General features: G+C 35.3%; 1 protein-coding gene across 1 annotated transcript; it reads right to left on the bottom strand.

The window, feature by feature from the left end:
* Window positions 1-7,344: 7,344 nt before the first annotated feature.
* Window positions 7,345-11,468, bottom strand: LOC137944607 (F-box/LRR-repeat protein 10). The gene is made up of 4 exons (XM_068790296.1): window positions 11,195-11,468; window positions 10,911-11,116; window positions 9,922-10,015; window positions 7,345-8,968 (listed from the first exon to the last, which is right to left on the bottom strand). Exons 1-4 carry the CDS (start codon window positions 11,378-11,380, stop codon window positions 7,544-7,546), a joined length of 1,911 nt encoding a protein of 636 aa, XP_068646397.1. The 5' UTR covers window positions 11,381-11,468; the 3' UTR covers window positions 7,345-7,543.
* Window positions 11,469-21,216: the final 9,748 nt, after the last annotated feature.

The following is a 21,216-nucleotide window of genomic DNA, read 5'->3' as shown; positions in this document are numbered from 1 at the left end:
AAACAAGTAGGTACTCTTCCATTAATTCCATATCATATCCTTATATTATCATCTTTTTCATAAACATTGTCACTACATTTTTATTCTTCTTGAATTTATCCTCTTCTAGACACTTCAATCAATTGGCATAGTCTTCTTACTTCCATATCTTATTATAATCATCATGAGTACCAATGCCATCTCAATACATTCAAATCCACCTCTCATGTCAGTTACATCCATTACTACACTCATTTCAATTAAACTCTCCTCCAACAACTATGTATTATGGAGAAGTCAATGGATTCTGATTTTGAAATCTCAACGCCTCATGGGAATCATTGATGGATCCATTATGCCATCTTCACAATTTTCTAGTGATAATCCATCCATGATAAATCCATCATTTGAAGAATGGGAGAGTAGACACCTATTACTTGTTAGTTGGTTCAATACTGCAATGGCCAAAGAAGTATTTTGACTTGTGGCTGGACTCAAGACCACAAGGGATATATGGCAAAATTTTGAAATCATTTTTGCAAATCATTCAAAGGTACGAGAGATGCACCTCTATCAAGCTTTAAAAACAATGAAGAAGACGAAAGATCAAACTTTGAATGCCTATGTATCAAAATTCAAAAGAATATGTGACACTTTAGCAGCCATACAAAGACCCATTTCAAAAGAGGAGAATTCTTGTTGGAAGTGGCTTGGATGTTTGGATAATCCATCAGATGCTTTATTCTTTAGTAGTATAAATTCTTCGGTAGAAACAGTTTTCATCATTGTACAAGCTGACACCAATCAATGAATAATAATCAAAGGTAATACCCCAGCCGAAGTCAAGGATGTAACAGATAGCAAATAGCATATAGAAGCTTTTACGATCAGTGAGTAAGTCAAGCCGAGTTCCTACAAAAATGAGTCACGTCAAGTCAAGGTGAGTCATGTACTAAGTCAATCCGAGCAGAATAGAAGACTCAGATTGAGTCAAGCGATCGAGTTGAAAAGACCGAGTTAGGCTGACTTGTGAGTCCAAGTTGACCCAGGTTAACTTGAGCGGATTAAAAACAACCAGATAATAGTGACAGTAATCAGAACAAGTGTCTTCTTCTTCCATTGCGATGAAACCACGGTGGCCAGTGCGACTTCCTTGCAGTGAGACATCATCGTCTTTGAAAACAACAATGAAGTAGGCAAAGATAATAAATGGGACTTTAATAGCGAATAATCAGAATGATGACTAGCAAAGGACACGAGGGAAGGAAGGGCCAACAAAAGAACACCGAGATTGACACTGTTATCAATCAACAAAAAAATGGCAACGAACAATGATGAACCAGCTTGGGATTAATCAGCAATGAACCAGCATTAATCTTAGAAATATTTTCTGGATTGGTGGCAAAAGTCAGTCGGGCAGAATTAGAGCAGAATCAATATGCCAACCAACTAATTTAGATTAATATGGGTATCAAATATGATCTTCCTGGAAGACTTTTAGAATAGGTAGCAGGTGGTCAGCCAGGATAGGTAACTTATCTTTCCGAACTGATTGCAGCATTCTGATCAAAATCAAGACTTGCCAGCCGGTAAATATGATTTAAGATATGACTTGCTAGATATCTAGTGAGCTGGTCAGTTACGGAAGCTATTTTCAGAATGAAACACCAAATGCGAGTTGGTAAGATCCCAAATAACTGGTAAGGAATAATAACCTTCTAGGAATAAAGCTGGAGATAGAGATGCCAACCAAGCAAACGGAACCAACGTCCACCGACCATGGGACGTTAAAAGAGGTTGATGAGTAACAGGACACATTTCATAAATGATCAATTGTAGAGCTATCAAACAAGGGTGGAACTGAGATACTGATGATTAATCCAACAATGGCAAAGCAGAAATACCAATGATCAAGTCGCTGGATCACGAGATGATCAAGAAGTCTTAGCTTTGGAAACAACTTGATTATAAATGCTGCTATGAGAGCAACTTCTTCACCAGAAGATAACCTTAGTTTTCTATCAACATTGATGTTGTTGTGAGAGTAGCTTCTTCACTCGAAGACAATCCTTAACTATTGCAAATAAACAACCATCTTGATACCTTTGCCACCACGTCCAACTACAACAGAGTTGACGCTTAGTCTATCAAACAACCAACAAGTGGTCCAAGGAGCACAATTACTGGTAAAAAGTCAAAGGATTTCATTCTCAACGAAGACCAGCTGAAGTTAATATGCAAGAGATCTAGATTGACTAGAATAGACAAATAATTACTATTCATAGCTTTTGCACAAGGCACTGGCATGCACATAAAAAAACTGATTGTTTCATAGAGAAATAAAGAAAAATTATTTTTTCTGAATCAACATATTCTAGTGGTTTTCTTCAAACTGAATGTCAATAATTCGTCACCTTCATGACTCATAATCCAAGCAACAATGAAGCAAATCGGAATCCTAAAATCACTGCTCTGATACCATATTGATTTCAGGATTCCATAATATTGAGATTAACAAATTAGAGTGTAAGCGAGATGAAGTGAGGAGAAGAGGAGAAGAAGTAAAGTGAGGTGAATGAGAAGAGAGGCAAGAACGAATGTGTGTGTGTGTGAGAGAGAGAGAAAGAGAGAGAGAGAGAGAGAGAGAGAGAGAGAGAGAAATATGTACAGAAGAGAGGCAAAAATAATGGTTGTAGTTGAATACTCAATCCTCCCCCTGAAACTTTATTTATAGATGAAAAAGGTACATAAATTATAAGTATGCCCTTCACCCTAGTGAGAATGAAGGAGAGACAACAAATATAAGATTTTTTCAATAATGCCACTCAAGCTTGTGTATGTCTTTGAACACAGTGTATATCAAAGTAGGAGGTTTGGATCTTTCAAAGGAGAAGGTTATTTATCCAAAATTTGAAAGGGTGTAAGATTTTCATTTTTGTAATCTTTAGTGTTATTTCAAAGGTTCATCTAGAACATTGAATCTAGGATGAAGAGTTTGCTAAAGCTAGAAACTAGCTCAATCTCAAGGAAAATTGCTTGTAATCAAGTATTTGAGCATACATGTGGCTTAAAGGAGAGTTAGAATTTTTTTTTTTTTAAATTCTAAGCTAATAGAACTTTCATTAGTAGAATTTCTCAAGCATGGGTTTTGGGATGATGAATGCCAATGGGGAAACATCGGTATCAAAAAATTGGTGTTCATTGTGGTGTGTGAATTATTCCTGTTTACTTTATTTTATTATCTTATTTTAATTCTTGCACACTTAGGTTTAAAACCACAATTTCCTTCACCCCTCCCCCCTCTTGAGAAACTTCCCAGGCCATTAGAACCAATTCCAAAAGCTATGAATCTACTTTTTGTGTGCAGTTGGTCCAAATGAGCTACAGAGATTTGCAACAAATTAGAAATTAACCATAAGTAATTGAGTGAGACAAGGACAAAAAGAAGTCTCTTGTAATTAACCCATTCCTCTTCAAATGTGGAGGATAGTGAGTATGATTCCAATTATCTAGCTGTGAGTTCTAGAAAGTTTAAAAGGGTTCTTAAGGAGCACAACTTTAGACTCCGGAATGGATCTAGTTTCTCCCAAAAAGACCAATAGACAAGAAAATTTGTTATGAATGTATAAAACCAAGTCATTTGCGCTTGAAGAAAATTGAATACTCAAAAGAAATGTCAAAAATAAAAATAGAAATAAAGCCTTTGCTTGTGTTTGGTCCAATGATGACTTAGAAGAAGAAGAAAAGAGTACAAAAGATGCCTTGTATTGTTAGATGAGGATTGAAGATGATGGAGCATCAACCAGCCACCAAGAAGAGGGGGTTAGTAACATTAAACTTAAGATCTTTTTATTCAATAAGATAATAAATTTAGAGAATATAAAAACAAGAATATGAATCTCCTAGGTGAATTGGAAATGAAAAATGAAATAATAAAAAAATTGGAACTTGAGAATGACAAACCATGACATAGTTTTGGAGCAAGGTGATCAAGTAAATTTGCTCACATCTAAAAAGTTTATTACTAAAAGGAAGTTTAGTCATCTAAGCTTGTCCTTTTAAGAACATAGAATGCACAAAGTAAAAAATGTTGATAAGAGATTTAATGGAAAATTAAAATTAAAGTCTGGTAAAAAAAGAGGTAATAAGAAAAACGTGGTTAAGACCATGATTAAACCATTGAGCAGAGCCATATGTAACTATTACAATCGTAATAGGCACTATTCAATGGAAAGTAACGTAAACACGAATGAATATATGGGTTTTGGCCAAGCTTGGGTACCTAAGTGTGCATTGAACTTGGAAGCTACCATTGCTCCTAGAAAAGTAGTTTAGATGTGTTAAAAGTATGGTGTATTACCTTGAGTTAGTTGTTGTAGTTCTCTTGAATTATTCATAAGAAGCCTTAAGTGCATACTTGTAATTTGTAACTAATCTCATATTATTAACATATGCTAGGAGGAGCTCGTCCCCAATCTTGACCTAAGGGGGAGTTCCTTTGCGTGCCCTCAAGTCCTCCTTATCTTATCTTCACTGTCTCATTCTCACACCGTAGGTTGTTCTCTTCTTTCTTCTTCTTCTTCTCATCTTTACATCTTAGGACAATGAAACCCTAGAATTCAATAGGGTGCCTAAAGAAAATATTTTTTTTTATTTGGTGCATGTATCCTCCATCTCGAGCTTCAAACCTCGTATGGGTATTGGATAGCATATGCTAAAGACACGTGTCAAATAATGTAAGTTTCTTTGGTGAAATAACTTTTGATGTGCATGAACACGTTACCTCTAGAGACGACAAAAAATGGTAAGATATTGGGCATTAGAGAAATATGTAATCCTTCATCCTCAATATTTGATGTGTATTGTGTTTTAGTGAATTACAACATAATTTACTCAACATAAGCCAATTTGTGATAAAGGAAACATTGTCACTCTTGAACAAAATTGGTGTCTCGTGAAAAAAATTGAAAATGATGAAGTTGTTCTTGTTGGCATTAGGCATACAAATTTGTATGTCGGTTGACCTAGGCTCTCTTAGTTTATCAAATACGTTGTGTTTATCTATTGAATCCAATGATGAATGGTTGAAACATAGGCAGCTAGCACATATTAGTCTAGAAACCATGAACAAATTACGTAGTAAGGACAAAGTTACTGGTCTCCCAAGGTTAAGTGTGTTAAAGACAAACTATGTAAATCGTGTCAAATTGGGAACAAATCAAGAAATCATTCAAACCTAGGTAAGTTGTATCTACTTCTCGACTATTAGAGCTAATTCATATAGACTTGTATGGTCCAACTAGAGAAAGTAGCCTTGGTGGAAAGAGGTTCACCATTGTCATTTTAGATGATAACTCTAGATTTACTTGGGATCAGGTTCCTTGCTTAAAAATATGATGCTTGAGATGTTTTCTCTGAATTATGCATTCAAATTCAAAATGAGAATGATCTTAGAATAATCAAAAGTAGGAGTGACCATGGAGCTGAATTTAAAAATCAGCTTTGTGATGATTGTTGCACCAAAGATAGCATAGCTCATACATTTTCAATCTCATGAATTTAACCTAATGGAGTTGTTGAAAAGAAAAAATAGAATCTTGTAATTTCTCTTAGTTTATTTTTGGGTTGAAGGGGTAAGTAACGCATGTTATGTGTCATACAAGGTCAATATTTGTACTTAAGAAAACCCATTATAGAGTCTATATAGGTATAACTCCCAATATTGCATATTTTAGGATTTTTGGATGTAGATTTTTATATTTTGAAGAGTTTGATACTCACTTTGATGAAGGCTTATTTTTGGATACTTAAGTCATAGTAAGGTTTATAGTCTTTAACAAGACTACTATGACTCCTTTGATGAGTCTGAGCCAATTTCCCAAAATTTGATTAGGAGAGAAGATGATATAGATTTGAGGATGATAGTTGAAAAATCAAGAAGCAAAGGATATGGATGTCTATCAACCTATGTACCAAGAAAAAGTTTCTCAAGGTGAGAATGATAAAATGCCCAAACGATATAGATTTGACTTACGTCACCCTAAGGAATAAATAATTGGTAACGCAAAAGATGGAGTCAAAACTAGGGGTGCACTCCGAAATTATATTCAGGACCTAGCTTACATTTCATAACTAGAACATAAAATTTTCAGTAAGGTTAAACATGAACAAGAGGTTATGCACGACAAGTTAAATCAACGTGAAAGAAATCAAGTTTGGAATTTAGTACCTACACCTCCAAATCAACAAGTGATACGAACTAAATAGGTATTCAAAAATAAACTTTGATAAATCTAGTAACATTGTGAGAAATAAAGCTAGATTAATAGCCCGAAGTTTCAATTAAGAAGAATAAATAGGATGAAACCTTTGCTCCCATTGCTAGGTTAAAAGCTATTAGAATGCTTTTGGCATATGTATGTTATAAAGGATTTTAGACTTTTTTTAAATGGATACAAAAATGCATTTTTAAATGACTAATTGTGTACAAATTGTAAAGCACACTTCATAGTTTGAAACAAGCCCCTCGTGCTTGGGATAAGATGCAAAATAAATTTCTGATAGATAATAGTTATACTCATGGCAAAGTTGATACTATATTTTTAGAGATTCAAAACGAGGTTATATCGTTGTTTAAGATTATGTTGATGATACTATTTTTAGGTAAGATGAATGAACCACTTGACAAAGTGTTTGCTAAAGTAAGGCAAGGAGAGTTTGAGATGAACATGATGGGAAAATTAATTTTCTTCCTTGGATTAAAAGTTGGGCAAACCAAGAATAAAATTTTCATTAGTCAAGCCAAATATACCAAAGAACTACTTAAAAAGTTCGGCATGAGGATATCAAAATCAGAAAATACCCATATTAGTCCCATCTTTGGAACTACATGCTTATGAATTAGGTAAGCAGGTAGATCAAAGATTATATAGGAGCATGATAGGAAGTCTCCTATATCCTACATCTAGTAGATCTGATATAATGTTTGATTTGTTTATGTGTTTGTTTCAAGTACTTACTAGCCACCCAATAACTTAGGACCTTGGTACTAACGTAATTCTTGCTTGATGCCAGAAGAAAAACTAGTAGAAATCGCCAGATGTTGGAAATATGTTGATTTTTTTGGTTCTCCTAGAAGCAACATTCTTCAATCAGTAGGGAAAAGGTAGCTTTCAGATGACATAAAAGGCTCTCTAGAAATATAAGGTTAAGGAGAAATTCCTTAAAAAAACACTATGCTGACATTATTATGATATCAATTTCAACTGGTAGTTAAACCCGACTGAGCCAAATTAGAGCAAACTCAATCACCTCAATAGGTTAGTGACCAGGTCAAATACAACCTTGAAAGATACAAAACAAACGGAAAGGGGGCAAATGAAAGATATACATATCAACATTAATTACACAAGTTTAAATATACAATAATTCGATAAGAAAAAGGAGTCCACCTCTCCTTTCACTCATCAGGAGAAGCTACACAGAAGAACAGGTCATAACAGTAAATGTTCCAAGTACGAGAGCATATCTATAGATTCTCTATTGCAGTCACCAACTTTCTGAATCAGTCCAACATCATTTCGCCATCATCACTCTCATCACTTTCATCCTCACCTTCGAGCAACCACTGTTCAAGTTCATCAACTTCTTCATGTTCCCACCTGCAAAAACCATCTGAAGTATCCCAATAACCGCAACCGAGTTCTTCACCACGGCAAGCTATGTGTAAAAACGGCCGACTTCTGGCAAGAGAGTCCACCATGTCTCTGTTCACACTGCCAGTCACTCCCAACCATCGAAGTCTAGGGAAGTAAGGTCTTTTCAGCCATTGAATTGCAAGCTTTGTAATCATACCACTCTCGTAAACATCCAACAGCCGCAGGCTACTGCCACTCCATCCCTCAATCTTCATTGAGGCTAAAGCCATTACAGAAGTATCACCAATGTGGGGACATTCACGTAGATGGAGTTCAAACAAAGGGATCCCACTCTTTGCTAGAAAAAGAATTCCATCATCTGTCAAGTTTGGCAGATTAGAGAGATCTAGAATTTGTAATTTATGACTAAAAGGGCTCTCAAATATAGCTGTAATACACTGATCAGTGAGTCTCGGGCAACCTCTAACAGATAATGTGGTTAGAGAAGTTACACTGTGCCTCAAGTATGATAAACCCAAATCTGTAACATTTGAGCCATCCAGCAATAATACCTGCAAATTAGGAAGACAACCTACTGCCTTTAATGCATCATCCCCAAGATTTAGGCAGTCTCTCAGGTCCAAGACCTTTAGGTCCTTGTTAGTGGCCAAACTTGTGAAGGCTGTATTGGTTAAGAGGCTACAACATCTTAAGCCCACATGAGTCAGTGAAAGAGATGTTGCAGAGATGTCATGAAACATGAGGTTCGTAATCTTGGTCCCGTGGCACACCCTCAGTTTCCGCAGGTTTGTGCATGAATGCAAGATAGCTCTCATTCCAGCATCAGTAACCCGACAGAAGCCTCCAAGAGAGATACTTTCCAAGTTTGAACATTTATCTGCCATCAAGAGGACACCCAGGTCGTTTACTCGCTTGAAGTATGTAACGATGAACTCTTGACTCCGGACTAAAGAGAGGTGCCTAAATCTGCCATGAGAATTAATTTGTTGAAGACCAGCATTTGTAAGGTCAATGGTGACTGCTGGTTCTATTATAGGTGCATCTTGAAGATCCAAATGGCTCAGTGAGACTAGACCTTTGGATATTGTTGTTACTAAAGTGTCTGTAATATAGTCTACTGAGAGAGAGAGTTTCTGCAGGTTTGGAAACAGGATAGGTTGCATTGAGTACTGTGGCGGACGGTTCACACACTTTGAGCTGAGTAGTTCAGTCATCATCACTGAACTGATGAAACCAATCTCAAGGGATCTGAGGTCCCCAGATGCATAAGACCAAACATGAGCAAAACTGTGACGGCTAAATGTAGAGATGTCGAACATCAGGTTCAGTGACTAGCAAGAAAGTACATCACATATCAGTTCAATAACAGCAGATCTAACTTCCACTGAATACCAGTTTCAGTCATTCTCCATAGACCTTTGGCTAAACATAAAAGATATAAATACAATTGTAGGCATTCCACAAGTTAGTTTCCAAATATGTTAAAGTTTTAACGCATGTCCATATACAGTTAATTAGATACTGTATTCACAAAAAAAAAGGTTAAAATCCAAATATATTCCTTAAAATCCTAATTGACTTATTTTCAAGAAATAACAGTAATTTTTTAATTTCTCTTTACCCTCCACATGTAAAGAGAGATGAAGGGGAAGGGCCCACCTCCCCTCCCCACACCTTATCCCCCAATGCAGGAGATGAAGTACCAAGTTGGGCCCTTTAATATTATTTTCAAAAAAAATTAGAAAAGGGCGATACAAACATTTTACATGCATTTAGCCATCTGTGGAAATACAATGGAACTTAGGGCTGCATAAAGAGATGACCAATGATGCAATGACATGAAAAGATTTGACTTTTGCAAAAAGACTCACACTGCATTTCCTGAAGACAATTAGCAAGTGTGTGGCTGTAGGGGGGGACTCTTTGTCAGTGGATGTGAGTTCAAATCTCACCAAGGTATAGGGTTTGACATTCCATAAGAAGAATTGATGGCATATACATTTATGATGCAGTTCCGGTAATAAAAATCATTGATAAAACTTGCAACAGATAAGAGGAATTAGAGCTGCTTTATAAAAAGGAATTCGATATTTGAATGCAGAGGCGTATTGCTTTCCCATTTCACAATTGACCTTTTGTTATGCATGCACAGTGGACCCAACTGATGAGCCATTCCCCTGAAAGCAGTGGAAGACCACCTCATGGCTAAGAGTCCTCCTGGGAAGTCATTATGCAGTTTCTACCATTATTCACAATTAAACTATTAAAAACAACTGGTTCTTACTTCCAACTGGGTGCAACCAATCAGCAACTCCTGCAGGTCTGATATAAGGACTTCATGCCCTTTGCGTTCAGCTGTATTACCCAAATAGAGAAATCTGGAATAAAAATATTCAAAGAGACTCATAAAAAAGAAATGAAAAATAAAATCAAATATAAAACTCAGCCTGTGGTTCCTACCTATACTTTCATATTTGTTTGAAAAGAACCACAAAATCTTAAATCCAGAATTACTGAGATACCATTGATCTTAATCATGTACAAGTAGGAGCTCTTCATTCAGTTCATACTTTGCTTGCGTGTTCTATGTTCGTTAAACTAAAAGTATTTTTTTTTAAGATGCTATCTTGTTTAAATGTCCTCTTGTGGCATCCATGCATGTGGAAGCTGATTTATTTAAGAGACTGGAGTTATTACTTCATTTATGTGATTTGACAGAAATTTCTGAAGATGACTTCTAACATTTAACAAATTGAACTGTAACTGAGAAGATTTGCCAAGGCGTTTAGATGCTTTAGTAGGGTGCAACAGTATTTAAATTGCAACGTTATGACCTGGTTTCATAATTCTTTTGATGCATATTACCACTTGAATTCATTAAAAAAGCGAAGAGAGAAAGAACAGCAGCCATGCCTAAAATTAAGAACAAATATCACAGTTTCGTGATCCTACTTTTCCAGAGCACCGAGAGACAGATTTTTTTTTTTCAAAAACCTGACTTTCAAAGAGCATACAATAATTCGCCCTAATACACCGACTAATGAGAAATACAGTTTTCAGCGTCTGAAAAAAAAGTAGATCCAGGAGCTGGAGAACCGATAAGTTTGACCCAGATAATAGCCAATTCTTTTTCTACATATTTAGCACGAGAAAAAGCGAAAAACACCAAGCCTCGTGTAAAAAGCAACACCTGACGACGAATGAATCGAAGTGAAAAACATATAAAAGAACCAAAATAGAAATCCAATTCCATGGAAATCCTTAATAACAAACCTAAGATCCTTGCAACGCTTCCCAATCTCCCTAAGCAGATATCCGCTAAAATTCTCACAATTCTGCAAACAGATCTCGCGCAATGAAGGATTAATCAAATGAGCAATTGACGAATCATCGAGCGCGCGGCAGTCCACCTTGAGGATCCGGAGGTAAGGATTAGGTGGCAGCAAAGGTCGGAGCAAATCGAAGGTCGGAGCAATGTCCTGCAAAAATGTTTGCAATTTTCACAAACTGCCTCAAATTAATTTATAAAAATAATTTCCCAGGACGCGAACGCTCACCTGGAGGTCAAATTCAGGAAGGAAGGAGAAGATCTGTGGGACAGAGGCACGGAACAATCTGGAGGTGGAGGCAATGGAACAGAGAGAAGACACATCAAGTTTTGAAAGTATTGATCCGACCAGAGCCGAGGGTAAAAGCTCCAGTGTCAAGACTACCGACGGTGCCGCGACAGTGTCCTCCGCCATGGTTCTCACTTGCCCTCGCAAAAATGGGGAATACGACTTCGGGAGCCAAAAATCAGCTGACTCGATCTCCGCATGCTGGTCGGAACAAGCAAAGGTGCCGCCGTCCCACTCCAGCCCGAGTACTTATCTTATAACATTCAAGTTGAAGCCCGAGTAATTATTTTATAATATATTTAAGTATAACATATACCTAAATATGATAACTTATTTAATATAGTATTAAAATATATTAATATATTAATTAATAAAATATTATATTATATTAGTTAATTATTATATTTTATTATAAAATAATATAATAATTACGTGTGACTATAATAAATTATAAAAAATAAATAAAATTTTTAATAGCAAAAGATATTTTTTAACATTAAAAATTACTAATTTAATAAAATAATAAAAAATAAATATATTATTTTATCAATAACACAATATACATTTTTATGTATTATTAATTAATAATATATTGCAACAAAATTTAAAACCATTGGTTTAATTAATTATAACAATGGGACAATTAAACCAAAATAATTGATCAAATGTTTACATTAACAATGTTTTAATTATGACTATTAAATCACTAATTTAATACAGTAATTACAAAATGAATATACTAAATAAATAAAAATAATTATTTTATTAATAACAGAAGATGGATTTTTTTATGTAGTATTAATTAATAATATATTTTTACAAAATTATAAATGATAAGTTTAATTAATTATAAAAATAGGATAATTAAGCCAAAATAATTGATCAAAAGCTTTCTTTAACAATATCTTAATTACCAATCTTAAATTTCTAATTTAATATAGTAATAAAATTAATAAATATAATAATATTTTTTATTAATAACCTAGGATAGATTATTAATAACATATATATAATTAAAACTTAAAAAACATACTTGCAAATGAACCGAGTTACTCGTAATAGTCCACAATTTACAGCATAAAAGCAAACTTTTATGTTTTGGGAATATAATAACAAGTTCGTGTCTTTAATATTAAATCCATCAACTTTCCAGTTTAGTACATATAAACGACAAAATACCTGTTCTAAAATAATAAGATATAACCATCAATGATCATTCCACATGCGAGTCGCTATGTCATCTCGAAATTATGTGGCTCTTGTGGATTCTAATGCACGCTACCTCCGAATGTTTGTTGATTGACTGTTTTTATCCATAAAACCATCACTATCATCGTAGTCACTACGAACTGTACCTCGTCAGTGATGGGGTTCTGGTTTCGTTGGCTAATGGACGCCTGTGTAGGCGACTTAAGCTTAGTTTGAATTTGTTATGCACGCAATAACATTATTAATTTATTTAGAGTCTAATTATTTGTTTTTCTTACTTTACTTTATTTTATTTTATTTCAGTTAAAGAATTAATAGGCCATATGGGCATTTTTGTAATATTTTATCTTGAACCTTGTAAGGGTGAACCCTATTTAAGGGGTAAGAGTAATGAGAAAAAACAAGTATTGATTTAGAGTAAACAAGGGTTTTGAGTTCTTCTCAACGAGTTCAGGGGTGTGTGTTCTCCTCAAAGAACCTAGGGTTTTCAAGCTTCCCTTCGGCTTTATTTTTCACTTTTCTTCTTCTTCCCTACGAATCGCTATGTTAGATCCAAGATTGTAACAACTAGTATCAGAGCCTTCTAGTCACACATGAAATCTTCGTGAACCTAGGGAGAGAGATAGAATGGGCAGTTTGCAAGGAGTACTTGGGTATCGACGCCAACATGCAGGAGTTGCTTTGCAAGCAATTATTTCACCCAAATTACCTCAAGCCATGGCGGGATGAGCATACTTCATGCCCGATCTGTAGGAATGACTAACAAATAGATGACCATGCCTATGAGAGCTGGAAACTGTGTGAAAAGGAGTTTAAAGACGATAGGACAAGAACAAACTCTTAGGTAGAGTAAAAAAAGATTATTTTTTGCATTTCGAGTGGAATGCCCCAGTTTTGTCGTCCAGAGGGCTGACATAGATACCGCAGATGCTACTTGGGAACAGGTGGAGACGTTCGGCAAGAAAACCCAACCTTCAAGTTTGAAGACAAGCTCTTTCTCCACGGTGGGGGGGGGGGGGGGGGGGGGGGGGGGGGGGGGTGTAATGTTATGCACGCAATAACATTGCTAAGTTATTTAGAGTCCAATTATTTGTTTTTCTTTACTTTACTTTATTTTATTTTAATTAAAAAATTAATAGGGCACAAAGGGGTATTTTTGTAATATTTTATCTTGAACCTTGTAAGGGTGAACCCTATTTAAGGGGTAAGAGTAATGAGCAAAAACAAATATTGATTTAGAGTAAACAAGGGTTTTGAGTTATCCTCAACGAGCTCAGGGGTGCGCGTTCTCCTCAAAGAACCTAGCGTTTTCAAACTTCTCTTCGGATTGATTTTTCTCTTTTCTTCTTCTACCCTATGAATCGCTGTGTTAGATCCGGGATTGTAGCAGAACTGAACTCAACCCACCTAGTAGCCTCATAAACCCTTAACCCTAGTCCTAATTCTAGAACCTAAACCCTAAACTTGTTTACACTTTATCTCTAGTTCTATACTACCAATCATCCGTTTTGGTTGGTTTTCGATTAACATTATCCATTTATTCATTTATGACAAAATTTATTTTATATTCGATTACTAGATTACTGAAAAAAATTAAATATAATTTTATACTTAATTTTAATTAAATAAAAGCTTACAAAACCCTAACATTCTTTTCCTAATCCTTAATTCAATCTCATTATTCTCATTATCAATTATCATTATACAACTTAGCACATTTTAGGAGTAAATTATTTTAAATTCTTTTTATTTTTATGTGAAATTTCAAGAGAGAGAGACATTGTCCTACCATTTTCTTTCAAATATTAAAAAAAAGATAAAAAATAAAAGGGAGACAAAGCAGCCCCCTGCCCCTAAGTCCTACAAAATTACAAGTAATGTCACTCATATACATTATTACGAGATATGCCACTAATGTTTCTTAACACTCCCCCTCAAACTGGTTCAAATATTCCCAACTTGGTGCAAGAAGTAGAGAGTGGTCTTGTTGCAATAGTCTTTGTGAAAACATCTACCAATTGATTTTTTGAAGGAATGTACTCCATGGATAGGACACCAACTTATAATTTTTCTTGAACAAAATGACTATCTATCTCAATGTGTTTTGTTCTTTCATGAAATACTAGATTGGCTGCAATGTGAATTCCTGCTTGACTGTCACAGTGAAGTTGGATGGGCTTGATTATTTTGAACCCAAGTTCCAACATTAATTACTCATGTCATACTGACTCACTTACTGCATGCGTCATAGCATTGTATTCTACCTCAGGAATTGACCTTGTCATGACACTATTTTTTGATTCTCCAAGTGAACTGATTTCATCCTATCATTGTACAATAACTTGAGGTTGATTTTCTATCATCAAGAGAACCAGTTTAATCTGCATTTGCAAACCCTTCAATATCAGTATGCCTATGACACTTATATAGCAATCCTTGACTGGATTTTTCTTCAAATACTTGAGGATTCTTTCAAATGAGCTTGTCAAGGTTAATACATAAATTGATTGATGACACTTACAAAATAAGATATATCTAGTCATGTACCTCAGACAGATCAATTTTCTAACCAACCATTGGAATCTACCAGCATCAACATTGTTACCTGATGCAGCACAAAGCTTAACATTGAGCTCCATAGGTGTATCAACTGGTTTAAACCTCAAACATTCTAGTTTCTTGTAAAAGATTAAGAACATCATTTGTGAAAGAAAAAAAATGAGATTTGGGGAGAAAATAGAAGAGCACGGGAAAAAAAGAGACCTAGGAGAAGACCAACCTTGCTGCCTTAGAGAACATACCAAAAAAACACGTCTTCCCTCTTTTTAATCAAAGTTTTAAGTGATATTTTATAAAAGGACAAAATGCTCCTCAATACTCAAAACTATATCTCCTAAAATACATGTCTAAATTGAATAAAAAATTGAACCATAGATAAAATAAGATATTGTCTATCTAACAACCATTCTATAAGGGAAAAATATAATATAAAAAATAGCCAAAATACCCCTAAACTAGTATCTTAACAATTTAAAATAAAATTATGTTGCAACCGAATTAAAGAACTTCTATACCATGTTGAATTTCTGAAAAAGAGAAATACTTTCCTAACTTTGTGTAATTTGAGTACAATGAGCTTCTATTTATACTAGATGAAATAAGTAGAATCCAATTACAATCAAACTACCCTTGTCCCAATTACACCCAAAGTTAAAAACTAAAAAATAAGTCCTAGAATAATTGAACAACTGAACATAAATAGAAGACTAATACAACTTAAAAATACTACAACATGTGACTTCCCATGTTTTGTCGTACGACTAGGTGTTTTAGTTATGTTAATCTTCTATTTATGTTCAATTATTCAATTGTTCTAGGACTTGTCTTTTAGTGTTTAACTTTGGGTGTAACTCGAACAATGGTAGTTTAATTTTAATTGGATTCTATTTGTTTTCTCTATTATAAATAGATGCTCATTGTACTCAAATTATAACAAGTTAGTGAAAAATTTATCTTTTCCATAAATTCAATATGGTATCAAAATGGGTTATGTGAGTTGACTAGGTCAACCCACAAAAATAATGTGATCTTTTTCTGGTTTATCATCTCTTGTAGTTTAGGTTCGTATTCGACCTTTTTCTTTCTTTAATGTCCTAGTACCTGTCTTCACACTAAAATTTTCATATTTCAAACTATATATTGGCAAAAATATCTTTGAGTCTACTTTCCAAAGCAAATATAATTTTGGTTATTGAAGCTTTTTGCAAAGGTCAAACAACAAGAGAAGTTCGAGGAACAACAAAAAGTTCAAATTTGGAGCCATTTTATGTCATCAAGAACGAGACTTTATATTTTTCTTTATATGTCAAATGAAAGAAATGTAAGTGTATTTTCTAACCTATTAAACCAATTCTAAATCTGAGTTTTCTCGCGGGAGATATCAATTTTAAAAGGGTCAATGCTCATTCTCGCCAAAGAAGAAAGAGTACTCAGTTTGGCCAAAATGCAGAGTTCGAAACCTATCAAATTCTTTATCTAGACAAAAGTATATTTCATGAAATAATATTGTACTTGAATGAGAGGTATCGAATCTTAGTTTTATAAAGATCAACTTTCATGTTTATCTAATCTATATACAAGGAGATATTCTCATTGAAGTCACAATACAACACATTCTTCCCATGCATGAGACCTAATTCTTCCCAGAAAGAATGCAACCATACCATCTCTTTGATGGCTTCAGTCACAATAACATATTTTCCTTCAGTAGTAGAAAGAGTAGCTATCTTCTACAACTTAGAGTCCCAACTAACTGTTGTACCACACAATGTGTATAGTTATCCAATGGTACTCTTCCTGCCATCAATGTCTCCAACCATGTCAGCATCTACATAACCCTGTAATCCCAAGTCCGAATTTCTGAAACATAAATCTGAGTCTGCAGTGCCTCTCAAATACCTGAGAATTCACTTCACTGCTTCCCAATGTTGTTTACCTGGATTACTCATGTATCTACACACAACTTCCACCACTTGAGCTATGTCTGGTCTAGTGCACACCATGACATACATGAGACTACCAATAGCAGAAGCATTAGGCACATTGGCCATGTTAGCTTGCTCCTGCTTTGTAGAAGGTGATTGCTGCTTAGATAGTCTAAAATGACTAGCCAATGGAGTATTCACTAATTTTGTATCTTTCATGTTGAATCTGCTCAACACCTTCTTTACATATTCTTCATGTGATAGTTTCAAGACATCAATATCCCTAGTAATCCTCATCCCAAGGATTTGTTTTGCAGCATCCAAATCCTTCATTGCAAACTTCTTGGACAACCCCTTTTCAACTTATCTATTTCCTGTTTGCAAGCACCTGCTATCAACATGTCATAAACATATAGCAGTAGAATAATGTAGGAGCCATCAAACTTCTTCACATAACGATAATGATCCGCTTGGCACTTCAAGAAACCATTACTACTCATAAAGGTGTCAAACTTCTTATACCGTTGTCTTGGAGTATGTTTAAGACTATACAAGCTCTTTTGAAGTTTGCACACCATTTTCTCCTTTCTATGTGCTTTGAAACCCTGTGGCTACATCATGTAAATTTCTTCCTCCAAATTACCATAAAGAAAGGTTGTCTTTACATCCAACTGCTCTTAAGTGCAAGTCTTCATTTGCCACTAGTCCGCATTGTTCTAATAGCAGTCAATTACACTATTGGAGAGAAAATCTCAGTATAGTCAATGCCTTCTTTTTGTTGAAAGCCCTTTACCACCAGTTTTGCCTTGCTACCATTATGTTTGTCTTTTATTCGGTACACCCATTTATTCTGCACGACCTTCTTATCTTTTGGTAACTCGGTCAACTGCCATGTCTGATTGGATAATAGTGAATCCATCTCATCCCGCATGGCCAACTCCTATTTTGTTGATTCATCAGCTTGCACGACTTCCTTGTAACTCTCCGGTTTACCTTTATCACTCAACAAAATATAATTCTGTGTAGGGGGGTACCTCTGTGGTGGTCTACTAGTTCACGCAGATCTTTTGAGTTCAATCACAAGAATGTTTTGATTTACTTTTGGGGTAATATTTTTCTGATCTTCTTGAACAATATTCTCAAGATCTCTCAACTGAATCACTTCAAACTTCTTAGCTTCATCATTTGTTCTCTCAGACTCTATTCTCAACATGTTTTTATACAAGACACCTTCATTGAAGAACACGTCCTTGCTCTTGATAACTTTACGACTTTGGTCCTCCCAGTAGCAATAACCAAATTCAGTACCACCATAGCCAATAAAAAAATGTATTTTAGATTTAGCATCAAGTTTATTTATAACAATAGAATTAATATGAATATAAGAAACACAACAAAAAACTTTCAAGAAAGAAAGGTTTACTTTGTCGCTTCATACCTCTTCTGGTATTTTGCAATCCAATGGTGTTGAGGGACCTCTATTGATCAAATAGGTAGCGGTGCTAATAGCCTCAAATTAGAACATCTTTGGCAATTCTACATGTAATCTGATGCACTAACATGCTCGATGAAGGTCATGTTCATCCTCTCAGCTACACCATTCTGTTGAGGTTTTCCAGGAATGGTTTTCTTCATCTTGATTCCATTATCAGCACAATACCGCTTGAAATCATCATCTATATATTCTCCCCCATTATCTAATTACAGGAACTTCACCTTCAAATTTGTCTCATTCTCAACCATTGCTCTCCATATTTTGAAGTTATCAAAGACATCAAATTTCTTTTTTAGGAAATAAACCCATACTTTTTTTTTGCATCATCAATAAATGTCACATAGAAATTTGAACCACCAAATGCAGGTAACAGTTGAAGGCCCCCCCCCACATCAGTGTGAACCAACTCCAATTTTTCTATCTTTTGCTCCTTTCCAGCCTTAGAAAAGCTAACCATTTTCTACTTGCCAAAAATACAGCCTTCACACAAACTAATGTTTACAATTTTCAACCCTAGTAGTTTCCCTTTGGACTGAAGCACTTTCATTCCATTCTCACTCATGTGACTGAGCCTATAATGCCTCAAATCAGAATGAGTAACAACATCAACAATTACAACCATGTATTTACAACTGGAAGTGATGTACAAAGTTCCAGTTTTAACTCATACAATAACTATGGTTCCCTTTGTGACTTTCCAGGTAGCACCATTAAAAGTAACATTATGACCTTCATCATCCTATTGAGATCAGATTATGCATAAGTTTTGGTACATATCTCACCTTGTAAATTTTCCTCACTAACCCGTTTGACATCCTCAAACTGACATTACCAATACCGACAATATCCAAAGGTTCTCCATTAGTAAGATTCATCTTCCCGTGATCTCCAACAACTTTATTCTCTATGATCTCACGATGTGCAGTGGTGTAAAAAGAAACTCATGAATCTAACATCCAAGAGTCAATAGTGCTATCAACTAATAAGAGTAAAACATCCTGGACCTCTTCAATCACCGCATTTGCAACATCACTTTTCTTTTCATCCTTCTTCGGTGCTTTGTAGCTCTTCTTTATGTGACCAAACTTGTCACAATTCCATCGTTCCACATTCCTTCTGAATGTGGACTTGCTTCTATCATTCCTTGACTTCCTGTTATGAACCCCATAGTGGGCCGAGCCAGGTAGAGACACCACGGCTGAGTGAATTACTCTAACTGAGTCAGTTATGTAGTAATTTAGTTTATTTTCAAGTTAAATGCCATGGATGGGCAAAATTGTAATTTTTTCTTGTGGACATGAACCTTATTTAAGGGACGACATGGAATAAAATGGATAAGTCTAATTTCATCAAAAACATAGGATTGGCATTCTCCTCAAAGAACCCTAGGATCGGTGTTCTCCAAAAATGAACCCAAGGGATTGGTGTTCTCCTCAATGAACCCAGGGTTTCAAGCTCCACTTCGAGCTTGAATTGCTTCTCCTCCTTGTTCTTCTCGGTGAATCGCATTGTGAGATATGGGGCCATAACACTTCCCTCTACCATTGCCCTTATTGGAATTCCTCTCGAAGTTCCTACCCCCTAGTATCGACATTTAGGGCAGAATTAGATGTCGACGATTTTTCGGAGTCCTTTCTACGAACTTCCTAGGTGATAATGGTATCTTGAACATCATTAAAGATCAACTTCCCATTGCCTACAGAGTTGCTGACCGCAGCCCTCATAGGCTCCCAACAATTTTGTAGAGACGCCAAAAGAATTAAAAAACAAACCTCATCATCAAATTTAATTTGAACAGAGGTCAATTAATTCATAGTCACGCTAAACTCATTCAAATACAATGCCACTGTGGTATTTTTTGTCATCTTTAAATTGAAGTTTTTCATGAGATGTACCTTATTATTTGTGGAAGGCTTCTCATACATGTCGGATAGAATCTTCATCATCCCTGTTGTGGTTTTCTCCAATGCCACGTTTTGAGCAACGTTCTTTGACAGTGTTAAGCGAACTACTCCCAACACTTGTCTATCGAGGAGATTCCACTCATCATCTTTCATACCTTCTAGTTTCATATCCAAAAGTGGTGCGTGTAATATTTTACTGTACAGATAATCTTTGATCTGCATCCTCCATAACACAAAATTCATACCATCGAACTTGTTGATTCCAAGTGCCGATACTTCTCCGCCAACCATTACTCTCAATCACAAATCAAAGCTTTGATACCAGTTATCAGGAATTAGATGCCCTAATTCCAAATTAACGAGGGCAATAATAATAATCAGAAGAAAGGAAAATCAAGCACGAAAATACAACAAAATTTATACAAGTTGGCCTCAAGGTGAGACTACGTCCTGTCGTTTGCTGCTGCAGTAATCCACTATAAAGATGAAATAGTTCACAAGAAAAATCACAAACACTTACAGGTGTTTTCTCTTACCACTCTCGGGTTGCAACCCCAACTCCTTCATGGAGATGATAAAACCCTAACAAGCCCAATAATATGCTACTAAATCTAGTAGTCAATATGTCATATTAAGGAAACTAATCCTAGAGAATAAGAAGAGAATCTTCCTTCTATTCTTGCACACGTGCATGATATGGAGTCCATTGTCCTCTTCTTCTTTGACTTTGATTAATTTGTAAGACATCCTTTGCATGAGACTCACCTAAGATCCCATAAAACTTGTGAGATATGTTTTGCATGAGACTCATGTAAAAAAAAAAAAACTTTCTTTTGTATATTAAACTTCTCTGCTTTCCTTACAGATTAC

This window comes from Aristolochia californica, unplaced genomic scaffold (genome assembly GCF_029961685.1).
Source record: "Aristolochia californica isolate CCGP_79_NKW_82.1479 unplaced genomic scaffold, dmAriCali1.0.hap1 SCAF_11, whole genome shotgun sequence".
NCBI lineage: Eukaryota > Viridiplantae > Streptophyta > Magnoliopsida > Piperales > Aristolochiaceae > Aristolochia > Aristolochia californica.
The sequence above is the reverse complement of the archived record's forward strand: the minus strand, read 5'-3'. Positions and strand labels throughout refer to the sequence as shown.

Bases quoted from the DNA above. Each gene is read 5' to 3' on its own strand.
- LOC137944607 (XM_068790296.1), bottom strand. From the start codon at position 11,380: ATGGCGGAGGACACTGTCGCGGCACCGTCGGTAGTCTTGACACTGGAG. The intron at 10,016-10,910 runs GTTTGTTATTAA...TTTTTATTCCAG, and splicing joins AAGCGTTGCAAGGATCTTAG to ATTTCTCTATTTGGGTAATA. The intron at 8,969-9,921 runs GTAAGAACCAGT...CTTTCTTGCTAG, and splicing joins TTGGTTGCACCCAGTTGGAA to TCACTGAACCTGATGTTCGA.